The sequence below is a fragment of the Plecotus auritus genome, assembly GCF_963455305.1.
Source record: "Plecotus auritus genome assembly, chromosome: 2".
In the NCBI taxonomy this organism is placed as follows: Eukaryota; Metazoa; Chordata; class Mammalia; order Chiroptera; family Vespertilionidae; genus Plecotus; species Plecotus auritus.
The window spans coordinates 32023992-32047358 of NC_137771.1; the positions used below are offsets into that span (position 1 = coordinate 32023992).

Below are 23367 nucleotides of genomic sequence, written 5' to 3' on the forward strand. Positions count from 1 at the left end.
GGAAAGAGCTGAGGATAATTTTGGTTTTCTTCTTGCCAAAATTTTATACAGCCTAAGACTGTAAGGTTCGAGGCACAGGAAACGGGAGTCAGAGACCAAGGCATGTTAAAGAGGAAGTTTATTCTGCACTAATGAGCGAGATTCATTATGGAAGAGGGTAGAAAAACCAGGATTAGAGGAGGGGGAGGAGGAGAAAGACCCAGCCGGACTGCCTCACAGACTGGGGAGACAGCAACATGTGCAACAGTGAACATGCCTTTTGAGGGGAGGAACAGGGAGGGGTGGGGCCCAGGGCACTCGGCATGCGCTGATTGGTGGTTCAATGTCTCAGGGATGTCCCAGCCGGCAGATGCAGGTTACATCATACTCCACCCACCAGTTGGGAGAAGGGAGGATCTATCATTCCAGGCTTTTGGTGATATTAAAAAAAAAAAAAAGTGAGAGTCTGGGCAAGGTTGGGGGTGAAGGTCCGTTTTCCATAGCTACTTCCTGCTGAGAGGGGGCATCGTCAGGGGCATCTACCCGGGGTCTCAAGGATTCTGGTGACATAGGTGTCCCTAGGTTCTGAATTCAAGGCCAGATAGATCTCTCCCACATTCTGGTTGGTGAACACCTGCATTCTGTTCTGCAAAAAGCTAGTGAAACAGCGCATGAGACAGGGGCCAAAGAGCAAAATTAAAGGAATAGATACCAGTGGGCCTAATGATGGGAGGAGCCATGGGGTAAGTGAGCAAAAAACAGGGAGTGTTTTCCATGCTGGACGAGGGGTGCAGCAGCATGATTTCCCCAAGGGACTCGTTGGTGAAGTCTTGAGAGCAATCCTGTTGAGTCACTTGGGAGGTAAAAGCTGGTCCTGAGGCTGCCACAGCGTCACTTGTCTGGTTTTGCTGCTTTTCTGGGCCTGGAGCTGAAATACAACTTGGGGGTAAGGTTCTTGAGGAGGACTGAGTCCCCCGGCTGGAGGGCTGGTCCTCAGGAGTCTTGGTCAGCTGGTTCTGGCCTGGGCAGAAACCTGTCAGCATGTTCCCGGAGCAGTTGCCTGAGTAAGGGCAGGTATGGAAGATAAGTAGCCAGGAGAGTAGGGTCAGTAGGGAGACGATGGTTGAGCAATAAGGGTCTCCCATACAGGAGTTCAAAAGGGCTTAAGAAGGTGGGGCTCCTTGGTGTAGCACAGATTCTGGTCAGGGCCATGGGCAGGAGGTCCAGCCAGGAGCTGCGAATTTCTAGAGAGAGTTTAGTTAGATGGTCTTTAAGGAGGCCGTTGATCCTCTCAATCTTACCCAATGATTGTGGACGGTAGGGTATGTGCAGTTTAGTTAAGTCAGGATTAGAGAGAGGAAAATCTGAGAGTCCCGCCCGAGGTTGAGTGAGGGCCTTGACGACCTCGGGGCAGGAGTGCGTTGCTGCAGGTTTGGGTGGAGGCAGCAGGAAGGAGAGTGGCCGGGTTCAGGGCTGGGGACTGGGTTAGGGAGATATCAGGACTCTTGAGGAACAGGAAATGGAGTTCCTGCATTCAAGAGGGGGCAAGGAGAGATAAGGATCGGTGGGACAGAAGATCCTGTAGCCTATGGGTGGAGAAGACCTGTAAGGGTTGTTGGAGGTAGATCTTCTGGGCCTCCTTGGTGAGAGTGGCGGCTGCAGCCACAGCCCGGAGGCAGGGCTTCCATCCCTGAACCATGGGATCAAGCTGTCTGGACAGGTAGGCTACGGGGGTTAAGGCGTCCAGGGAGGGCCTGCAGAGAAGGAGATCATTTACATACTGGAGAAGAGTGCTGGGTTCTAACGAGCATTGTCGGAGGTCTCTGGGTAAGGCCTGGCCAAACAGATGAGGACTGTCTCTGAACCCCTGGGGCAGGACCATCCAGGTGAGTGGGTCCTTTTACAATTCTTGTCAACAGTTAACTTTAGAACTTCTTTCTTTCTTCCATTAAATATTTCTAAACATGTCTAGCAATTAATGTTTCAGTATTGTATGCTATTTAAAATATTTAGAAAAGGCAGGGGGAGGAGGAAACAGGCCCTGAAGCCTGTTTCCAGGCTTCTAACCGCTTGAATTTCAAAACTGCCACTTTTTCCTAGAGATAAAGATCTAAGTTTCTGATAAGCCTGTGCCGGCAAGAAAGTTGTTCTCTAGGGAGGGTGGAGTGGGGGAGGGGGCGTGGTGAGAAGGCGCTGAGGCCAGAGCAGTTTTCAGAGCATTAAAGGGTGATTTGCTGTCAATAGCCATGACTGAGATTGTGGAAGGGAAGAGTGGCCCGGGAAAGGAGGGCAGGACAGAGAAGGTAGCCCCCGTATCGATCAGGAAGGAGACCTGCTTACCTGCTACCTTGAGCGTTACCCTGGGCTCGGCGAGGGTGACGGGGGTCGTCGAGTCCGGGCATCTTCAGTCTTCGGCCAGTCTTCAGTCATGGCCAGCGGCGGGTCATGACCTGGAAGGGCAGCCCCTCTACGCTGAGACGCAGAGGGCCCATCACTTTTCCAGGGGCAGTCACTTTTACTGCACGTCGGGCAGGGCTTGGTTGGAGCCAGGGGTCAGGGCACTGCTTTGCCCAGTGGCCTTCATTTCCGCACTTGAAGCATCCTCCAGGTGGCATTCATCCTCTCGTTGCACCCCCACCATGCACATTCCCTCTGGACCATGCATGGCTGCCATTGGCCTCAGAGCTGCTACCAAGGCTTGGGTTTGCAGATTCACTTTTTGTCGAAGGCAGGCTTACTCTGCCTGCTCCTCACGGGCATTAAAACCTTAAATGCCATATTCACTGGATCTCGGACTGGGGTCTGAGAAGGCATTAGGGGAGGGGGTAGTAGAGCAGGCGACGGGCCGTGGGCTGGAGGAGGAGGAGGAGCGTGGCGGCGGGCGGCCACACCAGGCCGGGCCTGCGGGGGGGGGGGGGGGGGGCGGGGGGGGGCTGTGGGAGGTCTCAGTAACCTTACAAAGACAATGAGGTCAGTGACAAAAGTGCTCTAGATACAGTATATATGTGTCCGGTTCTGGAAATATATTTTAAATTATTCTACAGTATTCCTTCTTACACTTATGGAAGGGAGCAAGTTAATTCATAGAATTAATTTACATGCCTCCTGATATATTACAATTAAAATTACTGTTTTAGCCCTAGCTGGTTTGGTTCAGTGGATAGAGCATGGGCCTACGGACAGAAGAGTCCTGGTTGATTCCAGTCAAGGGCACACTGCCCTTGCAGGCTCCTCCACATCCAGGCCCTGATCAGGGCGTATGCAGGAGGCAACCAAATGATGTGTCTCTCTCGCATTGATGTGTCTCTGTTCTCCCCCCCTCATTCACTCTCTCTAAAAATCAATGGAAAAATATCTTCGAGTGAGGATTTTAAATAAACAAATGAAATAAAATTCTTGTTTTATTCCCTTATTCCCACAGCAGACCATTGCACATTTCTTGCCATCTTGACCTACACAGCTGCTCTTTCAAGGTGACGTTACATCATGCTGCAACAGTGAAGCCCCCTACTCCCTGATTTTCTTTTATTTTTCACTGAATGAAGTTTGTGCTTGAATGAAGAGTGTATCGTAAACCCTTTTCTTGGATGGATTGCACTTGGATAAAATAGGCGCCACTGTGTTGATATGTAATTAAGTTAATAACTATTATTTACTAGTATCTATGAATGTGACCATTTAAAATTTTAATTATAGCATATTCCTTTGTTGAACTTCTATCTGCTGCTTTGTAAAAATAACTATGTAATTGATGTTTCAATTTTTAAATTTACAAATTCTAATTGTCATCTAGGTCATTAGAAATGAAGAGTCAAGAAGCTGAACTCATAGTTCTATACTCATTCTTTAAAATGTTTGTAAAGGTTAAGGTATATTCAATGACTCTCTCTGAGACAAAAATGAACACTGAAAATAGGTGAGAAAATGATGCCGGAAAATGTGGGTAGTGATTCCATGTTTGTTGATAAGTTGCCATCACAGAGGTCAAAGAATGAATCAATTAAGTGAGGGAAATGCTCTTTTCTGTAGATCTTCTGTGTCCTCTGTGATATTGACTGGAGAAAGTGTCCATTCGGGCTGGGGACAGAGCTTTGCATTAAGATTTCTAAGCTAATCATTTTACTGTTTTGTTGACCTTGTACACAGGAATGAGATTAATCTGTATTATATAAGAAAGGAACTGATAAATATTTATAAAATCACAAATTTGGACCACAGGCTTTTTTCACCTTATAGTATAGTAAGAGAATACCTTTTACTTCTGGCATAAGGTCATGTCCTATTATTTGGGGGCTTGTACCTCAGCATGTGTTTCTGCTCTTTCTGTTGCATCAAGCTCATTTGAAAATTGTTTTGTGCCTGTGATTTATGACTTATTTCCCTATGGTGGTAAAGACTTATGCCATAGTCGGTTTTTTTTTTCCTTAAATATATTTTTATTGATTTCAGAGAGGAAGGGAGAGGGAGAGAGATAGAAACATCAATGATGAGAATCATTGATTGGATGCCTCCTGCACGCCCCCTACTGGGGATCGAGCTGCAACTTGGGCATGTGCCTTTGACCGGAATTGAACCAGGGACCCTTTAGTCCGCAGGCCAACGCTCTATCCACTGAGCAAAACCCACTAGGGCTATAGTCAGTTTTATTGATATTCTTAGATGAAAGAAAGGTGGCTGTGAGCAAGGTGAAAGTGAAACTGAGTGATTGTCTCAGAACGCCGTGGACTTGTGCATCTGGAGTGTGCTGCTGCCTCTTGTTCTTGGTGTAGCCTGCCATCTTGAAAGTCCCCATTTGTTATGTAGTAGTGGGGTGCCTGAAGCAGGACCTAGTTACAAATAGCTCTGTGCGTTTGTCATGCCAATTATCACAACATTTCCAAAGTATAAAAGATATTTCAGGCTTATGCATGGTATTTTGGGGTGAGTTCACACCTCAGCCTTTCTCCCAGCATACACAGCTGCCTTTTGGGGGAGCAATGAGATGGTTGGCCACTCCTATATGTTTTCTGTACATTTCAGAATAGAGTGCCTTAGCCAGGCCAAAGGTTTACTTTGTGTTCCTACTGACCAGAGTTACCTAGATCTGTAAGAGAAGCTTCTTTTCAGGTTATGGTATGAAAAATGCCCTTTTTTGCTTGTCAGAAAAGAATTCCCCTATATTTGAGGGGGGCACAGGATAGAAAAATTAGAAAATACCTGGATAATGTTAATGCTGCCTTTTGTTGTTCCTTTAATAACATGACCTTAGTGCAAGGCATAGTTTAATTTTGTTAGTTTAAATCATCATACCTCCACTAATCCATAATAAATATAGTTTATGGGTTTTAGTCTTAAGGGTAATAGAGTGAATAACTTCCAAATATAAAAGTAATCTTCCTTGATATATTAATAATATTATGGTTATTCTAATTTAATTCTAATTTAAAAGTACTTTTAATTCTAATTTTAAAAGAAATGCTGATTATGGTCTAGAACTTTATGTACTACTACTATTATATGTCATCCTATATAATAAAAGGCCAGCGACCATAACAGCGTAACAACTGGAACAACCAATCGACCAGTCACTATGAGGTGCATTGACCACTTCTTGGTCCCCTCCCCGCCTCAAGCCCACAGGCTCCGATCACTGGATGGCCAATGGGGAACCACAACCACGGGGAACTGGGGTGGGTGACAGTGGTAGTGGGGGGACTGGGGACTGGCAAGCAAGCGGAATGCCGACCTCTTGGTCCTCCCCCGGCCCGCAGGCTCAGATTGATCACCGGCCAACAGGGAACCGGGGTGGGTGGAGGCAGCGGGGCGGGACTGGGGACTGGCGAGGGTGGAAGATGGCCCTGATCGCAGGTAGGCATAGGGACCCTACCTGTGCATGATTTCATGCGCTGGGCCTCTAGTTTATTTTAATAAAGAGCTATTAGGAGAGGAATGTTATCTCTAGAGTGCCTAAATTCCAAATTAGATACCAAAAGAATATTGGTCATGGTCTGGAACCTGGGCATTGGGGGAATATGCACAGGAAAAAACATGCATCATACCTACTTGAAGGGAAAGAAGGGATCACCTTAATGCCTAATGTCCATGGGGCCCAATGATTTAAGTGTAATGCACAGTTTAAAAATGTCACAATATAGTTCATCATTCCTCCACTAATTTCAAATTCAAATGTGAATTTGAAAGTTTCTTAAGTGTTTAATTTTCAAAGAATTAGTGTATTTTGTAGTCAGTCATAAAGCATTAGGAATGTACTTTGCTGTCCAAAGCAGACTGATTCTGTAACCTATGGAGAATAAAAAGATAATCTGAAGGTGTTTGAATGAAAGGCTAGTATATTTTAACTAGAAGTCTATTTGTAACTCTTCCTCTCCAGTCTTCACCTGGGTTTCATTTTAACTAGCCACCACCTAGGACAAAGATGTCCACTTGCTGTGTTGCCCCAGATCTTGCCACATTCAAATCTCCTTGATTGCCTTAGATATCTTGTCTAGTCAAGGACTGGGAACATGCCAGAGGGAACAAAGTAAACCTGATGGGCTAGAACATTTGACTTTGGGTCTTCAAATAAGCCAAAAACAGGTACAGAAATTTTTGGTTGTGTTGAATCCTGTGTTCAAAGTGGCCTTGACCTCAGTTCTGAACTTGATTGAGCACTATATTTATAGGAAATTTTGAAGTCAGACTAGAATTTTCTTTGTCCTATGAGATTTCTTTGTAAGGCAGCATGCTCTTTCTTGAACACTTTGTGGGTGAGTAACCTTATTAAATTAGCTGCCAGTTCTAGAACCTTCCAGGAATTTTAACTAGTATGCTGCATTCGAAGCACTTTGGCATGTATATTTAAAGTTAGAGTTTTAACAATAAAATGGTGTTATATTAATCACTGTGAAACTTGAAAGTGTGATGCTCTACATTTTAGGAAGCTTAAGTAGATTCTTATTTTCCTTTATTAATTATAAAATGTGATTTGTATATTTTACTTTTCATTTTTGACAGTGGTTCAAATGACTGACATATTGGCAGGCAGCAACTTTTAGGGTGTATGGTAAATCATGGTTGTTTAACTTTTCCAGAGAAAGTGGTGATGTGTTTACTTTTTCCTTGCATGGAGCCATGGGAATTGGATTTATTGGCTAATCATTTCCAGTGTTTCTACAGTACAAAATAAATGTATCTTTACTTTTTAACCTGCATGCTAGTAATGTGCTTTGCTTTTTAGTAAACAAATATGCAAAAGATAAAAAACAAAACAGCATAGTACTGGCATAAAAACACATATAAGTCAATGGAACAGAATAGACAGCCCAGAAATAAGTCAACACCTTTATGGTCAATTAATATTTGACAAAGGAGGCAAACCCATACCATAGGGTAAAGATAGTCTATTCAACAAATGGTGTTGGAAAAATTAGATATGTGCAAGAAAAATGAAACTAGACCACCTTCTTACACCATACACAAGAATAAACTCAAAATGGATTAGACTTAAGTGTTAAAACTTGAAACCATAAAAGTCCTAGAAGAAAACATAGGCAGTAAAATCTCTGACCTTTCTCATAGCAATATTTTTTCCTGATATATTGCTTCAGGCAACTGAAACAAAAGGTTTTAAAAATAAACAAATGGGACTGCATCAAACTAAAAGTTTTTGCACAGCAAAGGAAACCATCAGTGAAATGAAAAGGGTACCCACAGTATAGGAGAACATATTCCCCAGTAATACATCTAAGAAGGGGTTAATATCCAAAATTTATAAAGAACTTATAAAACTCAACACACACACAAAACAAAAACAAACAAAAAACAAGAAATGGGCAAAGCTCATTTATAATAAACACTTCTCCAAAGAGGAGATACAGACGGCCAATAGACATGAGAAGATGCTCAATGTCACTAACCATCAGAGAAATGCTAATTAAAACCACAATGAGATATCACCTCCCCCATGTCAGAATGGCTATCATCAATAAATCAACAAGCAACAAGTGTTGGTGAGGATGTGGAGAAAGGAAGTCCTCGTGCACTGTTGGTGAGAATGCAGATTGCTGTAGCCACTGTGGAAAGCCGTATGGAGTTACCTCAAAAAGTTAAAAATGGAACTGCCTTATGACTCAGTGATTCTACTTCTGGAAATATATCTGAAGAAACCTGAAACACTAATTCTTAAGAATATATGCACCCCTATATTCATTGCAGCATTATTTACAGTAACAAAGAAAAACATAAGGCTGTGTAACATTTAGCAATGGACTACTACTCGGCTATAGAAAAAAGGAAATCTTTCTTACCCTTTGCAACAGCATAGATCAACCTGGAGAGCATCAAGTGAAATAAGCCAGTCAGACTAAGACAAGTACCATTTGATTTCACTTATATGTGGAATCTAATGAACAAAATAAACAAACGAAATAGAAACAGACTCACAGAGAACAGACTGACAGCTGTCAGAGGGGAAGGAGGTTGGGGGGCTAGGTGAGAAAGGCAAGGGGATTAAGCAAAACACACACACACACGCACACACACACACAAAACTCACAGACAGACAATAGCATGGTGATTATCAGAGGGGCCTGGGGGTGGGGAGAGTTAGGAGGGTATAGGAGTGATAAATGGTGATGGAAGGAGACTTGGCTTGGGATGGTGAACACACAATACAATATACAGATGATGTATTATAGAATTGTACACCTGAAACCTACATAATTTTGTTAGCCAACATCACCCCAATAAATTCAATAAAAAAGAAAAATTTAAATATGTCAGCAGACAAGATTTAATTTAGATTTTAAGTTCTATTATGCTTGTTCAAAAAAGCACTATTTCATCTATAATCATTATTCAACATTACTCTTCAAAAAAAATGGCTAATGAAGAAATAATGCAACATAGTTGTAAATGAGCTTGAATCTGTGAGGAAGAGGCTCGATTTCTGAATTTAGGTTCAAGTTGTTTTAGCACCACTCAAGAAAAGGCATAAAGGTTTTTTGACATTACCAAGGAATATTATGGACAGTAATAAAAACTTTAGCCTAAATGATGGATGTTTCATTCTTTTAAGGCAGTGGTTGGCAAACTGCGGCTCGCGAGCCGCCGCGGTTTGCCGTTCTGTTGACTAATGAGTTTGCCGACCACTGTTTTAAGGGAATACGTGGAACTTACAAAATGTCACATTTCCAGCCCTAGCTGGTTTGACTCAGGCCTACAGACAGAAAAGTCCCAGGTTCAATTCTGGTCAAGGGCACATGCCTGCACTGCAGGCTTGATCCCCAGTAGGGGGTGTGCAGGAGGAGCCAATCAATGACTATCTCCTCACTGATGTTACTATCTCTCTCCCTCTCTGAAATCAATATATATATACTAGTAGCCCTGCGCACGAATCCGTGTGCCAGTAGCTCTCTGCGGGGCCTGGCTACTCTGCACCCACTGCCCAGAGGCCCATCTGCGGCCAGGTGCAGAATGCTTGCCTCGTCGCCGTAGCGACGAAGCAAGCATTTCACCAGTCCGCTCACACAGCCTGCTCTCAGTGGCCGTCCCCCCAGGACTGGGGGACTCCAGAGGGGCTGAGGACTGGGCGCCACCATCTTGTGACTATGGGCACTTCCATCTTTGTGATGGAGTGATGGTTAATTTGCATATTACCCTTTTATTAGATAGGCTTTTTTTTTTTTAAATGTCACATTCCAAAGCAAAGTTGCTGTGCAGAAAAACTTGCTCTTTTCAACTTGATTAATGCTGTCTATGTTGTCATATAGAAAATTCCAGGCACTCCTAGGAGGAAAACCTATGTCAATTTCTTGAAAGTTACAAGATATTATGACACCCTACTTTACTAAAATCAAATATAGATGACACTCCCATTAGATACTACTTGAGCTATGCTTACCTTATGTAAACACGTCAATGAAAAAGAACAGGAATGTTAGCGTGCAAAAATGTTTTATTTACATACTTATTTAAATACTTATTTTCCTCAATGGAATGCTTATTGTAATACAGAATACAACTGCTTTTCCCCCCCTCTCAATTGGTATCTTGTTAAATTTTGTTTTCGTGTTTACATACATAGGAAAACATCTTTATAGCAAGTTTTATAATTAAAGAGGAGACTCTGGGATTCATTAACACTGCTGTGCCCATTAAAAGTGCCAGCAAATGGATATAAATATTACTGAAACTCATACTACATATTAAACACATTTTCCCTCGCATGTTATTATTAGGATTGGAAGAAAAAATGGTGATACTTACTGCAGAAATGTGATATAATTTAATATTACATATAAACATATTTTATACTCACACATACATAAATGTATAATTTGTTATAAAAATAAAACAATCAGGGATGGTAAATGTAGTCTTCACTGATTCCTTGATTATTTAATTTATGTTTACTTTCGATGCTCTACGCTCTATTACTTATGATTTAATGATTTCTGTGATCTTTTCTGTAAAAAGTTTATTATCACTTCCAGAACATGATTGGGATTATCTTTTTATGGAAATCTACTCTTTCCAAATTCATTCTAATTCTTGGATTTCTCCTCACCATGAAATCTCTATTTAATAAAGACTTATTTAATATCTAAGGCTTTCTCATATTCATAAGGTGAATATTACATATGAATTTTTTGATGCACAATAAGATTTGACTTCTGGGAAAATGCTTTCCCACATTTGTTACATTCATGGGGCTTTTCTCCTGTGTGAGTTATCTGATGTCTAAGGAGATGAGACTTCTTGATGAAGGCTTTGCCACATTCAATACATCCATAAGGTTTTTCTCCTGTGTGAATTCTTTGATGCGTAACAAGCACAGATGTGTTGCCAAAGGCTTTGCCGCATACAATACAATGGTAGGGTTTCTCTCCTGTATGAAATCTAGAATGTTTATAAAGGGATGAACTATACCTGAAAGTTTTCCCACATTCCTTACATTCAAATGAGTTCTCCAGTGTATGAGATTTCACATGTTGAGTAAAGGAGGAGTTCCACGTGAATGATTTCCCACACTGACTACATTCATAAGGTTTCTCTCCAGTGTGAAGTCTCTGGTGGACCATGAGCTGTGTTTTATGCATAAAAGCTTTCCCACAATCAATGCATACAAAGGGTCTCTCTCCATTATGAATTTTCTGGTGAGTTGCAAGGTGTGCCTTTCTGCTATAGGCTTTCCCACAGTCATTGCATTCAAAGGGTTTTTTTCTTGTATGATTTTTTTCATGTCTGATTAAATGGAAGTTCTTTTTGAAGGCTTTCCCACAGTCCTTGCATTCATAAGGGTTTTCTCTGTTATAACATCTATTATAATTAAGTAAATCTAAAGTAGGTTGCAAAGTCTTCCCATGTGATTTGCATTTATATGATATTTTTCTTGCATTTATATGATTTTTTCCAATATGATCTGTGCTCATATTATAACTATGGAGTCTCTCCATAGTCAGTATTTTACTGAACGTGAACAAAACTGAATTCAAAAAATTGTCTTCGCTTTCCTGGTGCTTCTCTGATTCATCAATAAATGGGCAGTCAGCTTCTAAAAATGAGTACAATTACTAGTCAATTTTTTCTATCAACAGTTATAGAAAGAAACTTATATGACTTCAAACTTAATCTCTCATTTTGAAATAAATCCTATATTTGCCTTGCTCCTGAGCTTTAAGAATAAAACTCTAAAAAGGAAATGGGAGATGAATGACAGTAATGAGAACAGATGGCTTGACTTGTGCCTTGTGGAAAAACAGTAAAATAGGCATAAGGTTCAGTGAGCAGGATACAAAGGAAATCAAAGGTTGCTCAACAAGGGTGCCTTGTTAGCTCACAGAATGAAGAAAGACATTGCGGAGAATGGATTCATGGAAAGGGGAACAAGAAACAAGTGAGTTAAAGGAAAATATCAGAGGAAAAACTAGATTTGGAGGACACTGATCAGAATCAGATCTTCACTACCTAATTTCTAGATTGCCCTATTAGGATAGCTCCGTATTCCCCTCATTCACATCTCTTTTTCCTCTTAATAACCTGGCACAATGTCAGTACCCTTCAGGAATATTCTTATATCTCCAGTCCTCTAACCCCATTCAAACTACAACTGAGAAATATCTGTAGACAGGGTTCCAACTTAACTATAGCTAGGATTCATTCTCCCATATACTTACTTGTAAGCACAGGAACACAAATATCCAAACAGGTCACTTAAGGGCAAGTTATCTTTAGCCCAAGCATAGATTCTGTCTGCATGCTACCATTTTTATTCTGGCTGGATTTCTAAATATGAAAACTATATGTCATATTTGTATTTGACAAGAACTGTTTTTACATCCTATTTCAATCTGACTAACAAACTAATCCCCAGAAAGCTTTCTTGGTCCTGAAGTTACCCCATAAATCCCAAATCCACTGCTCCATTTTATAAAAGAAGAAAAAGACAAAAACAGAAAGAGGGGGTTATAATCCCATTTCTGAGATTCCTTCCATGTGGAGTTTTAGCACAAAACCCTTAGCCTCTTGCTCCATGCCTTATCTTTCTCTATGGAGCTAGACTGAGTAGTAAGCTATTGGTATTAACACACGTCTTTATAGAATGGTTCTAAGTATGGGTTGCTGGAAGCTAATTCATGTCATAATAAATGCAAGAAGTCCTCAAAAGCTTGATGGGCTTCTATATTCAGCAGGGCTGAATCATATTGCCTACTGGAATAGCCAAAAGCATTTCCCCAAACCTGAAAATATGCATATATTATTGCCTACTACTGGAACAGCCAAAGGCAGTTCCTCCAACCTGACAATGCCTACTGTATACCAAACCTTGCCTTTGATATGTGTATCTGCTTTGCCTTAGGGCAATTTGTGTTAATAAAAAGCTAGAGGTCCAGAGATTCAGAGAGAACTTGGTTACTATAGCTAAGTCTCCTCTGGCTCCCCCATGTATTCCAAATTTATATTTCTAGTCTCTTTATTAATTTACACGCAGCCCCTTCTCCAGATTCCTGAACCCTTCTAGATGCTGAGAAACACCCCAGCAATGGGTATTGGGTTTCTGTTTTCTCTCACTTTAAGCAATGGGAAGCAGCATCCTGTGCTATCTCAATCAACAATAACCAACTGAAAATTCCAGGGTAATTAGCCTGATGAACAAACTATGCAATATAATGAGTTCACTTATGGTATCTAAGCATATATTCTTCTAGTCCTCAACAAAGACCTTCTGTTCCAAGGATTCTACTTTCTTTAAAATGTTTTTATTGATTTGAGAGAGAGAGAAGGGAGAGGGTAGAGAGATAAGAACACTGATGATGAGAAAAACATCAATGGGCTGCCTCCTTTATGCCCCCTCTGGGTATCGAGCCCACAACTCGGGCATGTGCCCTGACCAGGAATCAAACCAGCTATCTCTTGGTTCAAGGATTGACATTCAATGGCTAAACCACACTGACAGGGCTGTTCCAAGGATTCTAGACTCTAAATAACTACAATCTTTTGCTTATGCTCCTTCCCCACCGTAACTTGCCCCCCTTCATCCACTCTCAGCCTATGTAGTACTTAGATATTTTTAGGGAGGAGTCATTGTTCCATGACCTCAAAAAGAGACTCCTCCAATCCTTGCATATTTTAAACTTTAAAGCTCCATTTCTCTGAATGTCTAAAATAGTCACTGCTGCTTCCTAAATCATGCATTTTGACAATTAACTAGAACAAAACTGCAATGTTATGCACTGAACAAATGTTCCACACTCAACTTATATTTTATATGGCTATGTTTTGCCTTTTCAACTACAATTTACATACCTGGAAAAAGGTAATAGGTTTTCTTTCTTTCTTTGAATGTTTCTCAGGAAATAACAAAAAGCCTTCTTGAAAGAATAATAAATATCCCAACAATGCCTGATTTTACAACAATGAATTAATGAAATGTTCACTAAATAACCATTATGTGCTCAACAATGGTATAAAGGAAAAACTGATATAGGTCTTTCTCTTCAGGGTGTTATCATAAGAAAACATGCCTTAGAAGCCATAGGGCTTTTAAGGATTAATATTATCCCTTTCTTATAAATAAAATTGTGCTACAAAGTAATTAGGCTAGCCGCTAGACAGTGACTGGTGGAGTAAGACTTCAAAAATCCACACAATCTGACTACCCTCTAAGACAAGCATGTCAAACTCATGGCCCACAACGAATATTTTTGTGGCCCAGCCAATATAACAGTAAGAAACATTTTAATAAAAATTTCATAACTAAATTTTTACAATATCCTGTTATACATAACTAGAGGCCTGTTGCACGAAGATTCGTACAATAGGCCTTCCTTCACCTGGCTGCCGGCACTGGTTTTCCTCCGGCACCCAGGACCGAGGCCTTCGCTCTGGCCACCGCCTTCCGTCTTCGCTGACTCCGGCCTGAGTCTGCAGGCTTCTCGCTGACTCCTGCTGGAGTCTGCAGTATTCGCTTTGCTCAGGCCGGAGTGCCGCTCCTGTAGCTCCATCTGCCCCCCACCCTTCCCCCTCATAGCAGGCATCCTGCCCCGCCCAGCCGCTCCGCACCTGGAGTGGCTGGGGGGCGTGGCCGCTTCCATCTTTGTCCTGCTAATTTGCATATTCCCTCCTGATTGGCTGGTGTGCGTTGCAGAGGTACGGTCAATTTACATATTTCTCTTTTATTAGTGTAGATTATTAATAACGAACTACAACATTCACTAATGATTGATTACTATAATCATGTTGCATTCATGTCCCTTACCCCTTACGCACCTTACACACATGCGCAACATTTCTCTCCACTAATACTAGCAGCCCATATTTTAGCAGCAGATTGCCATGTCATTAGTCTTGTACTGACTTGTTTGGTGTGCGCAACAGGAAATATTTCACTTTCAGAGAACAAAAAAAATAGGTTTATTTGCATTATGCTTATTAATTTGTGCAATTATTCAGTGTCTGGTAAGTTAATGTTCAAGAAAAAAAATAATTTTTATTAAAATGTTCTATTATTTTATGTTAACGATTACTCATTTATTTCAGCCCTTTGTATTCATCATGTCTCTATCAAAATAAACCTACTTTTCTATGAAAATGGAAGCTTTTTTTTCTGTGGCCCACATAAACTTAAATCTTATTTGGCCCACGTTAGCCTTTGAGTTTGACATGCTTGCTGTAATAATTAGATGTATAGAAAAGATCTGCAATCATGTTGGGGACGGAAGGAGAATGAGGATTTTAGGAATTAAGGGATCAAAGCAAGGATTTAGAAGCAGGCAGTGTGAGAAGCCAGAGTAGAGAGGAGAGGGCCATCCTTTGTACAAGAGCTGAGCAAAGAGAAAGAACAGCTATGTGGGGAGAGTGAAAGTGAAAGTGTCATTTGGGGACTTGATGATGTTATGGCAAGTGTTCCCAGTCACTTCCAAACGTGTGTGGCTTCTAAGAGATACTTCCTGAAAAATGTTTCAAAGGTGCCTGTCCCTCACTGACCAATTCCAAAGACTCCCACCTACCTGGTTTTCTCTCACTCACCTGGGTGGCTCCAATGTGGGTTCTCTCCCTCCACCACCTGCAGCTCTTGTCCTTGCTCCACCTTGAAGATCACTTTTGTTTTGGTAACTGGACCCCCTGTTCATGGGAAACAACACAGAACTGGGAACAAGGTGCTAGGGACAAACAACTACCTCACAACTCAGGTCTGCCTCCTTGAGTCTCAGGGCCTGTAAAGGATGACAAACAGGCTTTAGAACAGAAAGACTCTCCTCCTCCATTTGGGAGGTAGAAGCATAAACACACTGACCCCCAAAGAGGATGACGAGTCTTTGATCACTAAAATTCAGGGCCAAACCTACTAAAGCTTCAGAATGTTCACAGCTTTCACAAGTCTTCAGGAAGGGCACTATTAATGCATTCTGAGTTACAATGAGAAGTTACCACCCACTGTCCTTACCCACTGAGATGAGGTTTCTAAAGTTCTCCAACATCACATCCCAATATAAGGTTCTCTGATCACAGTCAAGCAGATGCCACTCCTCTGAGGTGAAGTCCACAGCCACATCCTGGAATGTCACTGATCCCTGTAATAGCACATTGATCTTCAAACTAAAGTGTGAATCACGTGGGACTTCCAAGAGAATGTCAGCTTCTTACAGTCCTATCATGTTCACTGCTGAATTTCCAGAAAGTTATATATGATAACTACTGCATGTTTGATTCAGAAATAGACTGTGATAAAAACAAAAATCATACTTAAAATATTTAACCAGTGCCAGGACAATTCAATGAGGAAAAGTATAGTCTTTTGAACAGATGTTGTTGGAACAACTGGATATACACAGGCAAAAGAATGAAATTGGATAACTCTGACACACACCTCACATCATATGCAAAAATAAACTAAAATGGGTGAGAGACTTAAATATAAGAGCTAAAACTAAAATTCTTAGAAGAGAGAGAGAAACCAAGATGGCGGCATAGGTAAACACCTAAATTGCTGCCTCGCACAACAATTTCAAAACTACAACTAAAAGACAAAACAGACATCATCCAGAACCACAGGAAAGCTGGCTGAGTGGAAATTCTGCAACTAGAAGGAAAGAGAAAAGCACATTGAGACTCAGAGGAGCTGCAAAAGACTGAGGGAGGGAGACACGCACGCAGAAAGGACTGACTACTGAGTGCGCAGCTGGCTTTCTCAAGCGGGAGGGAGATGGAAGCTCCCGAATGCACTGAACTCCAGTTCCGGGTGAGACTCTAGGAACCCAGACTCATTCGGGGGGAATCTGGACTGTCAGGAAAAGAGAAAAGCACACTGAGACTCAGGGGAGCTGCGGAAGGCAGAGGTCCAGAGGCGTGCGCATGGAGAGAACTGACTGCTGAGTGCACGGCTGGCTTTCTCAAATGGGAGGGAGACAAAAGCCCCCGACTGCACTGAACTCCAGTTCTGGGCGAGACTATGGGAACCCAGACTCATTCGGGGAGAAACTGGACTGTCTGGCAGCAGGCGAAACTCGAGGGTGGCTTTCTCTCAGAGGTGCTTGCAGCGATTACCTAGGGACACTGAGACCCAGGGGCCTCATAGGGCAGGGCTGAGGGGAAGCCAAGGCTGTCTGCTCTGCCCTGAGACTCTGCCCCATCCAAGCTGAGCACAGAGGCTTTTGCAATTTTGCAAGTCTTGTCTCATAAGGGTGTCTCCAGCACAGAAGTTCTCCCAGAGTAGACACAGCTGATCCTCACAGCCAATTGGCCTGGAGATCAATTCCTCCCAGTAATACCAACAACAATCAAGGCTTAACTACAACAAGACTGTGCACACAGTCCACAAAGGGATGCACCAAGAGTGTCCACCTCACGTAACTGGGAGGCTGAGCCACTGGGCCCTATAGGACACCTAGCACACAAAGCTACTCTACCAACTCAGGGAAGCAGCAAAAATGCGGAGACAAAGAAACAGATCACAAATGAAAGAAATGGAGGAAAGCAAACGATTGGATATAGAGTTCAAAACCACGGTTACAAGGTTTTTCAAGAATTTCCTAGAAAAGGCCGATAAATTTAGTGAGACCCTCGAGGATATGAAAAAGAACCAACTAGAAATTAAACATACACTGACTGAAATAAAAAATATTATACAGAGACCTAACAGCAGACTAGAGGACCGCAAGAATCAAGTCAAAGATTTGAAATACAAAGAAGCAAAGAAACACTCAACCGGAAAAGCAAAAAGAAAAAATAATCCAAAAAGTTGAAGATAGTGTAAAGAGCCTCTGGGACAACCTCAAGCGTACCAACATCCGAATTATGGGGGTGCCAGTAGAAGAGAGAGAGCAAGATACTTAAAACCTATTTGAATAATGACCAAAAACTTCCCCCACCTGGTGAAAGAAATAGACTTACAAGTCCAGGAAGCGCACAGAACCCCAAACAAAAGGAACCCAAAGAGGACCACACCAAGACACATCATAATTAAAATGCCAAGAGCAAAAGACAAAGAGAATATTAAAAGCAGCAAGAGAAAAACAGTTAATTACCTACAAGGGAGCACCATACGGTTGTCAGCTGATTTCTCAACAGAAACTATGCAGGCCAGACGGGAGTGGCAAGAAATATTCAAAGTGATGAATAGCAAGAACCTACAACCAAGATTACTCTACCCAGCAAAGCTATCATTCAGAATTGAAGAGCAGATAAAGAGCTTCACAGATAAGAAAAAGCTAAAGGAATTCATCACCACCAAACCAGTATTACATGAAATGCTGAAAGGTATTCTTTAAGAAGAGGAAGAAGAAGAAAAAAGATAAAAATTATGAACAACAAATACATATCTATCAACAAGTGAATCTAAAAATCAAGTAAATTAAAAATCTGATGAACAGAATAAACTGGTGAATATAATAGAATCAGGGGCATAGAAAGGGAGTGGACTGACAATTCTCGGGGGGGAAAGGGTGTGGGGGGTGCGGGAAGAGACTGGACAAAAATCGTACACCTATGGATGAGGACAGTGGAGGGGGAGGTAAGGGCAGAGGGTGGGGTGGGAACTGGGTGGAGGGGAGTTATGGGGGGAAAAAAGAGGAGCAACTGTAATAGTCTGAACAATAAAGATTTATTAAATTAAGAAGAAAAAATGAAATGAAAAAAATTCTTAGAAGAAGACATAGGAGTAAATCTTTGTGAACTTGGATTAGCCAATGGTTTCTTAAATATGACAGAAAAAGTGTAAGTGACGAAAGAAAAAATAGATAAGTTGGAATTCATCAAAATTTTAAAAGGACACCATCAAGAAAATGAAAAGACAATACAGAATGGGAGGAAATATTTACAAACCATATATTTGTGAGAGATTTGTATCTAGAATATAAAAAGAACTCTTATAATCGAACAATAAAGAGATAACTCAATTTAAAAATAGGCAAAGGATTTGAACAGACATTTCTACAAAGACATATATAATCCATAAGAACATGAAAAGATGCTCAACATCATTAGTCATTAGTAAAATGCAAATCAAAACCACAACGAGCTATCACTTCACACCCACTAGAATGGCTAAAATTAAAGACAGACAATGACAGGTGTTAGCAAGGATGTGAAGAAACTGGAACTCTCATACATTGCTGGTGGCATTGTAAAATTGTGCAGCAACTAAGGAAAACAGCTTGGCAGTTTCTCAAAATGTTAAACATAGAGTTACCACATGATCCAACAATTCCTCATAGGCATATACCCAAGAGAATTAAAAATACATGCCCACACAAAAACCTGTGCACAACTGTTCAAGCAGAATTATTAATAATAAAAAGTGAAATCAATATGGCTATTCATCAATTAATGGATTGATAAACAATACTGCATCATGTGCAATAAAAAGCTATCTATAAAATAGAGGAAAATATTGTGTGAGGTGAAAGAAGTTAGTTACAAATGATTACATATTGTATGATTCCATTTGTATAAAATGTTCAGAATAGGTAAATCCATAGTAAAAGTCAGTAACTAGCCTATATGTGTAGGTTTGTGTAAGTACACTGTATCATGTTCACACAATGACAAAATCGCCTAATGGTGCATTTCTCAGTCGTAAGTGGTGCATGACTATAAAGTTAAACAGGTTAATCCATACTTTCCTATATAACAGAATAGCCAGTAAGAAAATATGATGAAAAATATCTATACTATTCTCAATAGCCACATCTATATATATAAAAGCCAAGCGACTGGAATGACTGGAACGACCGGTCTCTATGATGTGCACTGTGGCCAGCCAACCTCCTGTGGACCCCCTTCCCGCCCATTGGAGGCAGGGTTGGCCAGCCGACCTCCCACAGCCCTTCTCCCTGGCCAGCCCAGCCCCCAAATGGCCCCCCCAACCCTGATCAGGGCAGGCTGGCCAGACCCCACCCATTCACGCATTTGTGCACTGGGCCTCTAGTGTAAGAATAAACATTACAGCCTGGTAAGCATGGCTCAGTGGTTGAGCATCAACCTATGAACCAGGAGGTCACAGTTCGATTCCCAGTCAGGGAACGTGCCCAGGTTGAGGGCTTGATCCCCAGTGTGGGGTGTGCAGGAGGCATCTGATCAATGATTCTCTCTCATCATTGATATTTCTATCCCTCTCTCTCCCCCTCTTCCTTCCTCTCTAAAGTAAATTAAAAAAATATATTTTTAAACAAGAATAAACATTACAAAAATGTACAAGAATTACAATAAAACTGTAATGAAGAACTTATAAGAAAATTTAAATAAATGAAGAACTCATTGAAAAGTCATTCTCTCCAAAGTAATCTAAAAGTGTAATGCAATCACAATAAAAATACTTAACACACACTCCTTTAGGGACTTTGACAACCTGATTTTAAAATGCACAAGAGAAAATGATCAAGAATAGCTGGGAACCCTGAAAAAGATATAAGGGTACCTTTTACTTATTTTTCTGGATAAACATTAAAAGGGTTTATATAGAGCTACTTAGCACTGTGTTCTCTGTTTACTCCAGGGAACATTCTAAGGCATAGGAAATCTGATGTTATATTTTTTCATAGGGTTCTTGCTATGAATGTTTTTAGTATTATCTCTATGAAAGCCCATTAGAAGATACTTTCTTCAAAGAACTGTGCCAGGAAAAACTTTATTTATCTGGGGAACTATTTTGCTTTATCCTCATAGACAATGCCAATACTTTAACTGGTTGGTTATCCATTTTCTATGATGGCCAGAAATATTAAGCACACAAATGCAGCTCAAATTTATTCCAACTATGTGCAAACCCTGTGACCTGAATATCAACTTATCTATTTTCTAAATTTCCTTTTGGACCTAATCTATTCAATCTACATTTTCCCTGACTATACATTTCCTTTTTATATGGATTTTTGAGAGACTTAAATGACTGAATAAAGGAATTTCTTACCTGGAAGTTAATCATTTTCTGCACTCTTGCACAGAGATCTATGAAAGTAAAAGTTAGGAAGTAAATAGAAGGACATGAAAAACCAGGACTGCAATGTAGAACCCTGCTCTATCAGAATGGAAGCACCCACACTGCAGCCTCAGAGAATGCCACCTACTGGGAGAATGTTTCTAGCAAGTCAGAAAAGCCCCTATTTTATAAGCACCTATGTCTACTTGTGATTCTGTTATGAATATATGGATGTGATACATTCCTACTGAACTAACAGCAAGTTGTTAACCTCTGAACCAGTGGCATGTTTTCCAGCCAGAAATTTATCTTAAGAAAATAATAAATGAGTTAAAAGACTAACTAAAAACCTGGTCTCTGATGCTCAGTATCTCTGGAAGTCATTCCTTCTTGTGATTCTCTGGTGTCTACTCTGAAGTTGGTGTAAGAGATCTCAAATTAGGTTGGCTTTATTGAGAAGGCTAGATCCAAAGACCCAGGAACTTTTTTTTTTAAAAGCAGTCTAGACTCCAAACTGTTTCTGTTTCTCTTTCTCCCCACCTCCACCCCCTCTGGAAACTCACCATCTCCTATGTACGCAGTCTGCGCTTTTTCGAATTCTAACCAGTACAGCTGGGGCTCTAGAAAGACTAAAATGTGCAAGCGGGATTCACAGCTTTATTTATATAATTTTCACTGGAAGATCTGTGGATTCACCTAGTGCCCCTTAAAAAATGCCAGCAAATCGAAATTTGCTCAATATTCACTGCTCAAATATTTCAAAAGAAGAATAAATCCAACTCTTTGGGTTTTTTTGCAGGGTGCTATCTTCTAAAATAAGAATGAAATTTGGAGAAATCTGGATTCAAATCTCAGCTCTTCCACTTACTAAACTGTATGAGTCTAGCCAAGTAACTTCGCCTCTCTCAGCTTTAGTTAATTCATGCTGTAAAATGAAGTTACTTCAGGTGATGATTGTGAGAATACCTTAAGAAGAGAATACACAGTTTCTCCAGAAATGCTTTCTTCCCAGATCCCCTGAAATGGTTTAACATTTCCTACTGCAGGCTCTGATAGGGCCAACGGTGCTCTTGTAACCAAGAAAGGTAGTTTGATGCAGACTCCTTCCTACACAGTGACCTTTACCAACAAAGGCAGGAATGCAAACTAAGTTTGCCCCTGCCCCAGCCCAGCCGGGATCTAGGAACCCACTGAGTGGCAGCCGGAGCCCTGCGCTTGCTTTCTCTGAACTACTCCAGAACTGGGAGGAGCACATACACCAAGTGACCGCCTGTGCGGCTTGTTGAGTTTATCTTTGGTTGGGTAAGCCAATAAACCAGCGCCTTTCTCCCCGCCCTCCCTTAGTCCCGCAGTCATACCCGTCAGCCTTTCACCGCTACGCTCCCAGCTCCGGCTCGCTCGAAGTCCTACATCAGTTTACAGAGATCTCCCAGAGACTCGGGGAGCAACACCCACTGTCACTCACGCGACAGATTCGAAAATTACAGAAAGCTAGCTACCTCCCCACCGTGCGTATGCGGAAGTAACAGCCCACCTAGAGTTCCCAGGCTCCCCCGCGGTGTAGGCCATTCATCCAAGACTACATTTCCCATAAGGCACGTGGAGCTAGTTTCCGGAAAACCTCAGATATTTCCACCTCACTTGGGGTAAATTCCAGGGTTGGTATCTCTGGGGCCCGCCTTAAGAGCCATGCTCATTTTTAAAAGTGTGGGGATCACTCTGGCTGCGAGTATGACTCGATGTCTTGACCCCCGTATAGTATCAGGGTGCCTGATCAAGCGGGGACCCTAGGTGGTCGTTTGGTCCTCTAAGTTCTTGTCACCTATTGGTTACCTCCCTTGGTTAAATGCCCAGGCTTTGGCTGTTTACCTGGACACGGGTAGAATCCACATCTCAAAATGGGGTCAGTTATGCTAATTCCATGCTCTCCACAAAAGAAGCAGGTGTACATATCATTTTTATTTTAAAATATAGACATCAGAATTTTTAAATACTGGAAAATCTAAATCAGCAGTATGCTAAGAGAATAATTTACCCTGACTCAAATTTGGTTTCTTCTAGCAATGCAGTAGCTTAGATCAGGGAAATGAAGAGGAACCAACAAAGAAGATTGAGAATGAAAATCTGTGAGATAGATGGAAAAGTAGGAGAGTTAGGATCTGAAAAATCAAGGGAAGAAAATGTTCCAAGAAGGGAGTGATCCACTGTGTTAAATGCTACTGATAGGTCAACTAGGATGAGAACTAAGAATTGATCATTGAATTTAGCAACATGAAAGTTGTTGAAACAGGCCGTTTTGGCAGTGGTGGAAGTTTGATAAGAGTGGGATAAAAGGATGAGAGAGAAAGTGGAGAAAGCAAGTATAGACAATACTTTTAAGAAGTTTTGCTTTTTTAAGATGAACAGAAAAGTAAAGCTGTCTTTGCATGTGGCCAATGGGTCCAAAATTTTTAAAAATTGCTTTGGGAGAGACATAGAGAAATGTGGACTTG

General features: G+C 41.2%; 1 protein-coding gene across 7 annotated transcripts; it reads right to left on the reverse strand.

Annotated features, from left to right (window-relative positions):
• Positions 1 to 100: 100 nt before the first annotated feature.
• Positions 101 to 22442, reverse strand: ZNF684 (zinc finger protein 684). Of its 7 annotated transcripts, none has more exons than XR_013959837.1 (6): positions 22234 to 22407; positions 20867 to 20904; positions 15905 to 16031; positions 15487 to 15582; positions 2320 to 2932; positions 101 to 1733 (listed from the first exon to the last, which is right to left on the reverse strand). XR_013959837.1 is itself a non-coding variant. In XM_080654231.1 (6 exons), the coding sequence occupies exons 2-5, from the start codon at positions 20879 to 20881 to the stop codon at positions 2335 to 2337; spliced, it is 333 nt and encodes a 110-aa protein (XP_080510357.1). In that variant the 5' UTR covers positions 20882 to 20904; positions 22234 to 22372; the 3' UTR covers positions 801 to 907; positions 2320 to 2334. The 7 variants fall into 7 exon arrangements, 4 of the variants coding, with proteins under 4 accessions (XP_080510357.1, XP_080510356.1, XP_080510355.1 ...); XM_080654231.1 differs by having other exon boundaries at positions 801 to 907; positions 2320 to 2429; positions 22234 to 22372; XM_080654230.1 differs by having other exon boundaries at positions 1661 to 1733; positions 2320 to 2429; positions 22234 to 22372.
• Positions 22443 to 23367: the final 925 nt, after the last annotated feature.

Coding starts and splice junctions, on each gene's coding strand:
- ZNF684 (XM_080654228.1), bottom strand. Junction 15,583..15,904: donor TAGAAACCTCATCTCAGTGG/GTAAGGACAGTG, acceptor TCCCATGAACAG/GGGGTCCAGTTACCAAAACA. Junction 11,513..15,486: donor CCCACATTGGAGCCACCCAG/GTGAGTGAGAGA, acceptor ACTCATTTTTAG/AAGCTGACTGCCCATTTATT.